This window comes from Martes martes (genome assembly GCF_963455335.1).
Source record: "Martes martes genome assembly, chromosome: 10".
In the NCBI taxonomy this organism is placed as follows: domain Eukaryota; kingdom Metazoa; phylum Chordata; class Mammalia; order Carnivora; family Mustelidae; genus Martes; species Martes martes.
Window position 1 is genome coordinate 97,979,945 of NC_137898.1, and position 13,390 is coordinate 97,993,334.

At 42.0% G+C, this 13,390-nt stretch overlaps 1 protein-coding gene across 4 annotated transcripts in view; it reads right to left on the minus strand.

The window, feature by feature from the left end:
* Positions 1-908: 908 nt before the first annotated feature.
* Positions 909-13,390, minus strand: part of JHY (junctional cadherin complex regulator) — a gene marked incomplete at both ends in the record, with an annotated part of 52,348 nt that continues 39,866 nt past the window's right edge. For 3 of the 4 annotated variants that reach the window (XM_080816934.1, XM_080816932.1, XM_080816931.1), the window contains 4 exons: positions 909-1,106; positions 3,635-3,763; positions 4,555-4,635; positions 10,926-11,220. In XM_080816934.1, coding sequence (XP_080673060.1) covers positions 909-1,106; positions 3,635-3,763; positions 4,555-4,635; positions 10,926-11,220 — 703 coding nt within the window. The remainder of the gene's footprint in view (positions 1,107-3,634; positions 3,764-4,554; positions 4,636-10,925; positions 11,221-13,390) is intronic. The other variant, XM_080816933.1, reaches the window with a different exon arrangement.

Consider the following 13,390-nt stretch of genomic DNA (forward strand, 5'->3'; position numbering starts at 1 on the left):
ATTTATTTTAAGACCTGATAATTTTTATTCCGTTATCACTTGATAATGTTTATTCAGTTTCAAAAGACAAAGGTAGATAATATTTATTAATAGTGACACTCAACAGTAAAATGTGGAATGCTTTCTCTTACCTAATATGTGTGTGTGTGTGTGTGTGTGTGTGTGTGTGTGTGTATGTATAAGCGTGTAAGCACAGATGTGGTAACATTTTTTTTTTTAAATACATTTTTTTAGATGTGGTAACATTTTAAGATGTTTTGATGGCAAGATGCCTGGCATATTCACACACTTGGAGCAAGTAACTTTGAGAAAGTATATTGCTCAGTGTTGCCGGAATGGATGTTTCTGGACTTGGTGGATTTCTAATTTATGTCACGATGCTCTGTTAGGACATTGGGGTATTTTATTTTGTTTTTGTTTTTTTAATTTAGAGACTTTAGAACTATTTGGGAAACTATCTCCAAATGTCCTGGCAGTTAGTCCAATTTACATTCATTTTATTCAAAACCGAAGTGTTTCTATACTTTTTTCTTTCCTTATCAGGAAGTTAAGAGAGAAGCAGAAGTTAGATACATTTTTTGCTGGGTCACTTCAAGGTTTCATTTTACAAGGAAGGGTAGAGATATTTTGAGAAATTAAAAGATCCACTATGAAACTAAAAAAGCTTTGCTCCCTAGTTCTTATTCTACCCAAAATTCTGATTTGAAAATAAATAATAAAATAACCTTCCTTGAAAGTAAAATACAGCTCTGTAAAGTTAATAAGGCCTCATATTTTAAATCCTGTACAAAGCAAACATGGACTGCAGCTGGAGGACAGAAGGTCCTCTCTCTACACAGAGAGGTGTTTGGAGTTTTTTTCTCCAAGTCCAGTCCCTGGGCATTTTTGGTCTCCAACAAATGTGTTGTCTATACAATGTGAAGGACTTTGAAAGCCGCCACAGCCTGTTTTTCCCTCTCGTGTCTGTTCTGCAGTCTCTCCAGCAGTGAGATTTCAGGTAGAGTGTCGTCTTTTCGAGTGTACGTGGGATTTTTCTTTTCTTTGGATACGTGGTCCATCAGGCTTGAAGGTTTGGGTTTGGGGATGGTCTTGGCGTATTCCAGAGCCTAAAAGCATAAAGAGAACATTTTATGTGAAATGGATAGTGAGCCCTGGATTCCTTAAATGAAATCAAGTCTTAGGACATGTTCACTGGTAATACGAAGAGACACATTGCCACCATAAGGTGTGAAGATGCGGATGGGAATGGAGAGCGGATGGGAAATGCGAGTCCTGCTCTCTAACGCACAGTTTCGACAAAGTAAGTTAGCCACACGAGTATGCACTGGACAAGAGCTGGAAAATGAAACTGAGCTGTGCCTTCGGGTGTTTTCTTTCTAAAACGAGGTTTTATTCAAGTGTTTAAAAACACATTTCTCATGTGTGGGCTCTATTTAGCTTCTAGTGGTGTTATTAAAACCAAGCTTCTGTTAAGGAGATATTAACAGACCTTTCCGTTCAGAGTGGACTTGCTACAGCTTGAGACCTAAGACATCACTGTAGTTGACAAAATTGAGCTTCTATTTATTACATCAACTCTTCTTGTTCCCAGGCTTTTGGAACTCTAGCAACTATTTATTAGAGGTTGGAAATTACTCTTTTCTTTAGTATATCCATAAAAGCCTGGAGACCGAAAAAACAGTCCTTTTTTTTTTTTTTTCCAGTGATGTCAGTTCCAAAAGGCACTACAATAAAGATGAGATCACTACATATGATTTCTAAATCTGTCTTGTTATCCATTTTATATTTTAGTAAGTTTCTTGATAGCTGAAGCAGGAGTAATATATTCAGGTGCTAGAAGGGAAAAACATGTCCAAACTTCTCAGTGTGTGTAGAGGTGACTTCTGTAGGAATTTCTAATTATAGACTTGTTGTCTTGAATCTCTTCATGGAAAAAATAATGGCTTGGAGAAAATAGAGAAAGTGGCACCATGGAAACTCAATCAAGTGGACTGAGGTCTTCAAGGTCCCAGGGAGAAAGGCAATAAATAGAAAATAGGATGGTCTGTGTGAGAGAACATGAAGTACAAATTCCTAAAAGCACCAAAGGGTCACTTGTCCCTCATGCAAAGGGTCCCATGTTCTTCCTGGGACTGAGACGGAGACTTTGCACTGCGAGGCTCGGTGTCTCCGCTGAAAGTACTTCATTCACGTCCTGACTTACAGTTGGATGACCTTTGAGAGGGAGAACATTCTGTATTTTATGAAATCATTTTTCATGGCTAGAGGGACCTATATATTACAGTCTCTTGGGAAAAATGTAGGGGAATGAACTTGAAAGAAACAACAAAGGACTTTTCTTTGACATATGTACCCATAAATGGCAAGAAGACACAAATTCTTTAAAATTTAATGGTAGAGAAGGAAATTGATAGGATTTATCAGGATTGCTAGATTCTTCTAAGAAATTGCCTTACTATTCAATTTAAAATGTTTTGAGTATAGTTGACACACATGTTACTTTGGCTTCAGGTGTACAACTTAGTGATTCAGCTTCTCTGTGTCACACTGTGCTCACCACAAGTATAGCTACCATTTGTCACCATACAACGTTATCACAGTATCACTGACCATATTCCCTGGGCTATACCTTTCATGCCCATGATTTACTCATTGCATCACCGGAGGCCTGTTATCTCTCTCTCCCCTTCATATGTTATGCCCATGGCCCCACCACCTCCCCTCTGGCCACCATCAATTTGTTCTCTGTATTTATAGGTTGGATTCTGCTTGTTTTGTTCATTTGGTTTTCAGATTCCACATATGAGTGAAATTGTATGGTATTTGTCTTTCTCTGTTCTGACTTATTTCATTTAATGTAAGATCCTCTAGGTCCATCCATGTTGCCAAAAATGGCGCCATTTCTTCTTTTTAAAGCTGTGTGATAAGCTTCTGTATGTGTGTGTGTGTGTGTGTACACACCACATCTTCTCCATTCTTCTAGAGATGGATACTTGGGTTGCCTCCATATCTTGGCTATTATAGATCATGCTGCAATAAACATGTGGGTGCATATATCTTTTCAAATTAGTATTTTGTATTGTTTGGGTAAATAATCAGTAGTGGAATTACTGGATCATATGGTAATTCTATTCTTAATTTTTGGGGGCCCTCCATACTGTGTTCCAGTGTGGCTGCGCCCATTCACATTCCCACCAACAGTGCATGAGGGTTCTTTTTTTTCCTCCATGTCCTCACCAACACTTATTTCCCGTCTTTTTAATTCTAGCCATTCTGATCAGGTGTAAGGTGATCTCACTGAGGTTTTGATTTGCATTTCCCTGATGATTAGTGATGTCGAGCATCTCTTCTGTCTGCTGGCCTCACTATTCATTTTCATGTGTCAGATTTGAAATACAAGAAGAAAACACCTGGGGGACTAAGACCACGATGAACGTCAGGCTAACGTTACAGCGTCATTTGTGTTCATGTGCTTTGTGTATCAATGTCTCTGAATGATGGGTAGCCACAGGAAGGGCAGTAGCTTAGACCCCTCCTGGGTTCAGAAAACATGGGGAATTTGCCAAGCGGTGACAAAGGTTTCCTTTTAATTCTAATTGAGAGGCTAACTGCCGTGGGGGGTGGGATTTCTTACCTTCTGCCGAGGGATGGCCGACTGACATTCAGTTTTCGCTGTTTGTGGTTTTGACAGAATGGATAATGTCTTCATGTTATACTCCTTAACTTGCTTTGCATATTCCTTTTTTTGGATTAATTTCTGCATCTGTTCAGACAAACCATGTTACAACAGTACACAGGTCCTTCTAGATCTCTCTGTTCTCTCTTTAAAAGAGGCACTCCTTTTAGCGAGCTGGCCACATTGTATTAGCCGCAGAGAGGAAATGGGATTACCACGCTTAAGGCAACAGCAGTGAGACAGTTAATGTTTCTCCTAGAAACAGGCTGTCTCTGAGGGGGGACATCATTGCCGAAGCACACCCAGTGTTCCCTTAACAGGGTCTAAATCACATTCAGCTCCTTCTTTGTTGCATTTACCCAATTTATTTTCATTTTGGCTTCCAACTTTGAACTATACTCTCTTTTTATACCTTGAGTGCAACTGTAGTTAAAACACATTAAATGAAGATCTTCTTTCACTAGAGGAAAGGAAATAAAGTGGATGCACTTTTCAGGGGTTGGGAAACTCTTATCCTAAGTGTCTTCTCTGTAGCCACTCTTCAAAATTACCAAGATCACTCTATTGGGAAAGACCAACGACCATATAACACACACATCTCTTTTCATGTGCACGTGGCCCCCTTTTCTGTGCAGGCCTTCAAGACGAACTAAAAGGTGGATACATAAAACAACATTGGCTAGGTAATTTTATCTTATGGTAAAAGGAGTATCTGGGTCTCTATTACTAATGCTATTTCAGAAGGGCCTCTATTCAGAGGGAGACATTTGGATCAGGACTTGGTGTGGGGGTGGGTGGGAGACATTTCTATACTGTTCTGCTAATACACAGGTGGGCAAATCCAAGCCTACAGAATGCTGTATGTACATCTCACTCACTTTGTCTCTGATAGACTCAAGGTCAGGTCCAAGGCCTCCAAGCTTCCCGTCTCTTTTCTGATAACCTTTCAGCTTGGAGCTCTACAAATACAAAGAGACAGTTTCTTTTAAGGAATCGTGCCCCCCCCACCCCCTGCCACCACGCTGTCATAGCCACATAAGGAAAGAATGGAAACCCGTGTGGACCGTTGGGAGACGGTACATTTCCTGACAATTCTTTCACTCTAATGGTAGTTATTGATTATAGCCTCTTGGGTAATTTGTGGCTGGTCAAGTAACATGTTTTGACTTTTCCAACTTCTACAACAAAAAAATTGGAATTTTGAAAATTATAAATAAAAACTTCCAAGTGAATAAAGAGGTGTTTCGTTATTAACGTTCTAAATGACATATACATTTACCACTTTACTGCTTTTACTTTTACTGTCATTACTAATCTGTCTGTTCTTGTACGGTTCATGAAACCAAAGAATTTCCTGGCAAGAGGCAGTCTAAATCAGGTAAGCATTGCTTCGAAAGGCGAGTGCTCTAATCATGTCCTAACATTCAAAAGACCGTAACATTTTTTAAACTTAAATTCAATTAATTAAAGTGTAGTACTAGCTTTGGAGGTGGAGTTCAGTGATCCATCAGTTGTTTGTAACACCCAGTGCTCATTACCGCCACATGCCCTCCTTAATGCCCCTCACCCAGTTACCCCCTGCCCCCCACCTCCCCTCCAGCAACCCCCTGTCTCTTATGGTTTGTCTCCCTCTCCGATTAGGAAAAGGTCGTAAATTTTTAAGGGTTAAGAGTCCAAGCAAGAACTGGGGCACCTGGGCAGCTCAATCGGTTAAGTCTCTGACTCTTGATTTCCGTTCAGGTTTGTGAGATCAAGCCCCACATCAGGCTCCACACTCAGTGTGGAGTCTCTCTCTTTCACCTTCTCCCCGCCTCTTCCCCTGCTTGTGCGTGCACATTTTCTGTCTCTCAAATAAACAAATCTTAAGAAGTCTAGGCAAGATCTGAGAAATACCATTTAGTTAATGTGATTTTTGGATAATTTGAAGGGTGTAAGTAATTTTATATCAATGTATCAGTGGTTACAAGAATTTGTTCTACTCCCACTGGCCTATTGGCTGACTACCCATAGCTCATACCAGCTAGTTTTTCCCTTGTCCTACCCCACCGTAGAGGCTTGGAGACAGGTACTCCTTTCCCCAGATCTGTAGCACTGAGCTCTGGCCCATGAGGCATAAATGCAAGTTGGCTTGGCTTTCATTCAGGCTGGTGCAGCCCCTCCCTTTCCTTTTCCTTGCCTTGAATGTAGATATGATAGCCGGAGCTGTAGCAGCAATCTTGTGTCAGGAAAGGCACGAGAGAGCCATACAAATATTGGTTCTGATGCTTTGAGCTGTGGACCCCCAGTACTAGTTACCACCTACTTGTGGATTAACTGTAGGTGAGAAGAACGAGCTCATAATTTTGAAAGTGCTTGGAGCCGAAAGCAGTATTGCTAAAATTTCAGTATTTCAGAGAGCCGGAATCCTGTATCTTTTAGGCAACATTTCTATGCTGCAAGGTTTGAGTCCTGCAAATAGAATCTCCCCAATTAGAATGTTCAAAATGTATAGTCAAAAGTCTTTCAGTGTATCTAATTGTAAAAGATGAGAGAGGCTCTTTTTTTTTTTTTTTAAGAGGTTGTTGGACTAAAATCACGGAAAAATATTAAAGTATAGAGAAAAAAAATTGCTCATGAAAGGCTTTTCAAAACCCTAAATCTCCTTAGAGAAAACAATCACCTGGCAAAACCATTCCAACAACTTCCTGCCTTTAACATCTGTCTGTTCATATTTTCAGAAAATGGCCAAGTGCTACAAATTAATTTTTTTTCACTAAGTATCTTAGCATTATGCTGTATTTCCCTGTCACTAAATATCTTTCAAAAATGTGACTTTTATACATAACATTCTAAATGTTATTTAAGATGTCCTAGGGATAAGCATTGTTTGTGGCCTACTCTGATGATCACTTTGAGTTCTAAACTTAATAGAAGTGGAATTATTGAGACAAAATCACAAACACACTTAAGGTCCTTAATGAGCACTTTCGTTAGCGATGTGTAAGAATGCCATTTTTTGTCCAAACCTTGATTACACTGGGTATGATCACATTTTAAAATCTCTGCTAATGATTAATAGGTGAATGAACTTGGGTATCTTCTACTTGGCAATTGCAAATTTGTTCTTTATCTGGTTCTTTATCTCGGACATGCCATCAGTGCCACTGTTTCGCAATCGCTAAGTTACTTTCTATTTGGCAAAGTAAACCAATAATGAAAAAGAGAGCCTCACTCATATCCAGGTCATAAATCCAATTTGTCCAAAACGGATGAGAAATGATCAGTGGCCAGAAATCACAGACTTAGCGTGAAGCAGATTAACTTTAATCATTGCACTGACACAAAAGATACAGTGTGAAGCACAAATCATTGCTCCCTGCCACCACCCCCCTCCCCGGGTCTATTGTCCCAATTCTTACTATCCCCTCGCATAACCAGAATAAACATCTTGGCTATCATAGGAAAACAGCAAAGGGACTAGCGTTAAATATTGACACAAAGTAAACAGTGTGGCCCAAGGAAAGGCATGAGTATCCCAATGCTACTATCTCCTTTCCAGCGTGAGCTACTTCTAGCAAAGTGCCCTTTTCTCAAGGCGGAGAGAACATGGTTCCTAACGGAGTTTGTTCTGGGTGACTGGCAATGAAAAATCCTGGATTTACTTAAGTTTGCCTCAAGTAATCTTGATTGGCTCTCAGTGCTGTAATTTCGTTTGATCTCTTTCCATCAAAAGTCTTTTCTAACAGCTTTATTGAAACAATTCACACACCACCAAATTCACCCATTTGAAGTTGTACAGTTCAGTGGTTGGTTAGTATATTCATCAAGTTGTGCAAACATCACCACAATCTGATTTTAGAACATTTTCATCACCCTGAAAAGAAACCCCTGTGCCCATTAGCAGCCACTCCTGGGCCCCCCTCTACCGCCAGCCCTAGGCAACCACTAATCTACTTTCTGCCTCTTCAAAAGGCTTTTATAGTAAAATAATCCTCAGAATTTACTTTGATTTAGTTCTTCTTGGCTGTTACAAGACTAAAAGGTCACAATAGTACGCTCCCCCTCCCCCCAAATTAAATCGACAATGATAGTCCTGTTAGGTCTCTAAACACAGGAGGAAAATAGGCCTGTTCTCAACAAAGCCCTGATGGGGTTCACTGCTAGTCTTTGCATGAGACCTGTTCGAGCTGACCTCCACCATCCCTGGCTCCGGGCTGAGGACTTCAAACCCCAGACCCGCCCCTCCGAACTGGTGTTCTCTGTTGATGGTCCCTGGGCAGAGGATGGCACCAGACTTTCCTGATGGCATGTTTCTGCCAGTAACTGATCCCACCTCTCAAGCTAGAGGAGTGACTTCTATTGTAAATGTGGGGCAAAGCATGCCTGACTCAAAAAAAGTCCTCCGAGGACTTGATTCGACTCTGAAGCGCTGTACCCTGCTGTGGGGGACATGGTAGGGTTTTTCTCCAGAACATTCCTCAGATGTCTGAATGTGAGAAAGTTACTCAAAAGCAGGGCAACAAAACAATGCCTCTGCTACTGGGGAACAGTAAGTGAAGGAAATTTGCTCTGTGGTTGCTAAATTTCATCCCAGTAAACCTCTTCTTAGAAGCCGTCAAGAAGCAATACCCAGACAGCCTGTGACAACAAGCACATGAGTTAATGCCTGTAGCTCAGCTGTCCCAGAAGTCCTTAAGCAGCTGTTTTGTGGCTGGTCCCAATAGATACTTTTATGCAGTTTGTCATCCCTTCTGCTGTGTCTCTCCCTTCCCTACTGACATCTGGATTTACCAGCACAGACAATGCTTAGTGTTCATAAACCAGTCGCATCAGAACTGCTAGGAGAAGCGGAATGGGCCTGTTAGCTGTACAAATCCTCAAACTTTTAATGTGATTCAAGTCGATTCCCTAGGGAACTACAAGATTTGCTGTGACTAGCAAGTGGGTACGACCCACATAATGATTCCCCTGTCTGGTGCCCCAGCTACCTGCTGTCCTATACGAACAGCTCGATTCTAAGTCATTTTAGCTTCTGGAGTAGCTTAAAGGACAAAGAGCGCTTCTGAGCATTTGTTAGATGCAAGTTGGAGGTGCTGGGCCGAGCAAATGGATATGGGTGGGTTGGAACATTCCTGAAAGAAAGCAGGAAGGGAGGGATTTTCTGAGTTGGAAAGAGGGTTTGGGCAACAGTGACTAGAAGTTCTTTATTAATTCCCCTTCCCACCCTCCCATGATCTTAGACTTCTGATGATACACACGGTCATCGGGGTACTTTCTGCTGCCTCTTCTCTGTAAGACATGAATTCAAATTACTAATAGAAGAAGGAAGAGGAAACTAACATTTATTTGATGGTCTGCTGTTTGCCAGGGACTAAACTACAGGCTGGTCCTTTTTGCCTGAAATGCTCTTTCGGTCTTTTCTTACTAACTTTTTAAAAAATTTTATTTATTTGTCAGAGATCGAAAGAGAGCACAGAAACAGGGAGAGCAGCAGGCAGAGTGAGAAGCAGGCTCCCCACTGAGCGGGAGCCTGATGTGGGACTTGATCCCAGGACCCTGGGATCATGACCTGAGCTGAAGGCAGACACTTAACCGACTGAGCTATCCTAACATCCCTCTTATTAACTCTTGATCATCTAAATCTCAACTCAGAATTAACCCCTGAAGCTCTGCTTGACCCCTTAGGTTGGACTGTCAACACAAACTCCTTTTTTATTTTATTTATTATTTTTTTAAAGATTTTATTTATTCATTTGACAGATCACAAGTAGGCAGAGAGGCAGGCAGAGAGAGAGAGGAGGAAGCAGGCTCCACTCCGAGCAGAGAGCCCAATGCGGGGCTCGATCCCAGGACCCTGGGATCATGACCCGAGCCGAAGGCAGAGGCTTCAACCCACTGAGCTACCCAGGCGCCCCCCCAAACTCCTTTTTGCTCCTCTCTGCAACCCACACATACCTTTTTTTTTTCTTTTCCAATTGCAACATTATACTGAAGCCGTTTTCATGTGTATCTACACGAGGAAGGGTCATGGCTCATTCTCTTTACATCCCAGCATCTAGCACAGTTCCTAATACGAATTCAGCACCTATGTTGAATTGAACTACAGTTGATTCCCTAAACCACCTTACAGTGGATGTCCCTGGGGACCGAGATACTCATTCCTCCATTTGCCGACTGCTATGGCTCCCAGTCAGGTCCCTCCCTAAGAACTGCCCTCAGCCAGATGGAGCTGCGGTACCCAAAGTTGGGGCTCTCCCTGGGGATACAGTCTGTAGCCGATGTCTGGTCCGTGTAGTGGAGCAAAAGCCCGAGCCCTTAACCTTCAAAGAGCCATCCCAACCTAGAGCCCATGTAGACTCCTAGAGCTTCTGTGGCACCTGCCTCACAACACACTCTTCCTCAGCCAGCCCTGCCCCCCTCACCCCTTCCAGGGCTGGTTTGGGAGGCACGCCTCAGTCAGCCTCCTGCCCATGAATCTCCATTTCAGAGTCTGTTCCTGGGGAACCCAGATCACCACAGGCCCCTTTGCTTCCCACTGGTTGGAAGGTGCCCTATAACACAGAATGCATTTTCCAGTTCTCTCCTTAGCATTCCATGTGAGAGGCAAGCGACCTTTCCTGAGGGTTTTTTGTTTTTTTTTTTTAAGATTATTTATTTATTTATTTGACAGAGATTACAAGTAGACAGAGAGGCAGGCAGAGAGAGCGGGGGGGGTGGGGGGAAGCAGGCTCCCCGCTGAGCAGAGAGCCCGATGCAGGGCTCGATCCCAGGACCCTGGGATCATGACCTGAGCTGAAAGCAGAGGCCTTAACCCACTGAGCCACCCAGGCGCCCCTCCTGAGGGGTTTTTAATGCTTGTAACAGTGGAGAAACGCAGAGGACCTACAAAGGCGCCTTCTGTATGCCTTCATGTCTTCCTGGAAAGATTTTGCAACCTCCCTCAGCCCTATTTTGTCTCCCCAGATAGGAGAAGGTGCTGAGAGGCTCAGCCTTGACTAGGGGTCGAGACAGCGTGTGAGGACCGTTTCTGAGGGGCTGGTGTTTAATCTGGGGCCAAAAGGAGGTCTCTGCTTTTCTGCAAAAGGGGACCCTTCCCTGAGCTAAAGCTCAAAGGAGGGCCATTCCAGGCAGCAGCAGGGGGTCCCACTAGGAAGTGCCTCAGGACTTGGGGCCGCCCAGCGTGGCAGCCGCTCAGTAAGGACCATCCGTAGCCCAAGGGCCATCTGTATAATGAGAATTAAAAGATTATTCACTAAAATGCTTCTATTACCTTGACGCCGCTCCTTTTCCTATGCTTTCTTCCTTTTTCCAGTTGAAGCAGATAGCCTTCGGAATTGCTACGACTCATTTCCGTTTGGTTCCTTTGGCTTCTCTCTGAACTGAGCTGGGATTCACTTTCGACCCTTGACAACAGAGGTGGAAATGTGACGTTGGATGGGGCCCCTTCCTTGGGCTGCACGTCGGTCAGCTGTATTAAGGCTTGCTGGTGCTGCTCCATTATCTGGGTGAGCTGGGAGTCTGGAGAAGCTCTAACAGGCTGGCTGTCCGAGGAAGGATGGAATTTCCTGACGGGAAAAACACCCCACCACTCTGTTATTAAAAACTGGATACTTAAGACTTTTAGCAGGAACATCTTTATGACTTTGATGTATTCATCATTCTCCAAATCAAATTAATGACCTTTAGCTTAATCTTTTTTTAAAAAAAAATTTATTTGAGAGAGAGAATCCAAAGCAGACTGTGCTGCTTTGTGAGATATAGAAATAGAAAAATATAGAATAGAAAAAAATATAGAACAGAAAAAGAAAACACCCCTTTGAAAAGTCCTTGCTGCTGTAAAATACCTGGAAATGTTGGATTACATTTAAACAAATGTCCTTTTGAATACCTAGATGAATTTGTATGAGGTAGGGAATCTTTGAGACCAAAACCAAATAAGGAACTAAAAGTAAAGCAGATTTTGGATAAACTGAAGCTATGGCTTGCTTTGTGGGAGTTTTGGACCTATGCGCTCAGGTTCTAACACTTCACTCTGGCGAGGATACATGAAATCTTGGCCCCATGTCGGCTGGGCATCAGTAGAGATGCCTGTGTGAAGGCCTTGGAGAGCTATGTCCTGGATAAAAAGTTGGATTAGTGATTAGCTCAGTCACGAGCCTTGAGACTCAACGAAGCAAGCCGATCTGTCTTGGTCTAGGAATTTCTATATGACAGTATTTGGGGTTCATATTTACATTCCCTTTTAGTCATGGAATCTAAGACCAAAAAAAAAAATGACATAAAAATGATCCTAGAGGAGGGATGTCTCTGCGTATCTGGCAGAAGCAAATATAAAGTTCTCTGGAGGGATCTATTCCTTCTCAAGCCTGCCGAGGCATCTACAGACAGGATGGCTAAACTACATTCACAATCCAAAATCCTAGAATCTCTGAGGAGATAATCTACCAAGTAGGAGAGTCAGCAGACACCTACACGCACACAAGAAGCAGTGGTAGATTTCTGAGAACTTCTGATAGTAGAATATTAGATAGTATTTTATTTTTAGATTTTATTTATTTATTTGACAGACAGAGATCACTAGTAGGCAGAGAAGCGGGGGGGGGGGGGGGGGAGGAAGCAGAGAGCAGAGAGCCTGATGTGGGGCTGAGCAGAGAGCCTGATGTGGGGCTTGATCCCAGGACTCTGGGATCATGACCTGAGCTGAAGGCAGAGGCTTAACCCACTGAGCCATCCAGGCGCCCCTAGATAGCATTCTTAAAGCAAGCATGTTTAAAATGATTGAAGACCTGAAAGAAGATATTAAAACCCAGAGAAACCTATTTTGAAAAAAGAACAAGAAGGTTTTAATCAGAACCAAATAAAAATTCTAGATGTGAAAAATACTAGGGTTGAAATTTACAACTCAGTGGGTACATTGTAGCCGTACTGGCTACAACTGAAGAGAGTTATTGCATTGGGAAACGTATGGGAGGAAATTTCTCAGGAGTACACATAGATAAAAGATAGAAAATAAGAAATCGAATTAAAGAGACCTAGAGTCTAGAATAACAGAATTTAACATACATCTCTTTGGTGTTCCTGGAGGGAAAAGAGGATAAATAATATTTTATAAGATTCATGGTATTTCCTATGCCTATTTCCTAATAGAGGGAAATGGATGGTAATTGTGTAGAATTTATGAAAGAGATGAATCTCCAGATTTAGGAATCAACAGCAGGATTAAACATTTCATACTTAGACCTAACGCAGTGAAACTTCAAAATGCCAAGAACAAAGGGAAAAGATTAAAAAAAATAATAAGTTACATTGACAAAAAACTCTTCATGGAAATTGGGAGATAGAGAAATGTTTTCAAAGAGTTTAACTCTTCACCGGGTTAAACTATAATTCAAGATAGAGCATAAAAGAATTTCAGGTAAATTTACCAGTGACATACTCTTGTTTAAAAAAATTTCCAAAGCTATCTACTTTAGGAAGAAAGAATAAAATGGAAGAAAAACTGTGAGGCAAAGACATTAACAAACAGTTAAATTTAAAACATTGTATACAATGTAAAAGCAAAGTGAATTAAGCCTCACTGAGACAAATACCGTATGATCCCACTCATAAATGAAATCCAAAAAATAAAAAACAGATTCAGTCCCATAAACCTAGAGAACAAACTGATGGTGGTCAGAGGGGAGGAGGTAGGAAGTTGAGAAAAATGGGTGAAGGAGAGGGAGGTGCAGGCTGCCG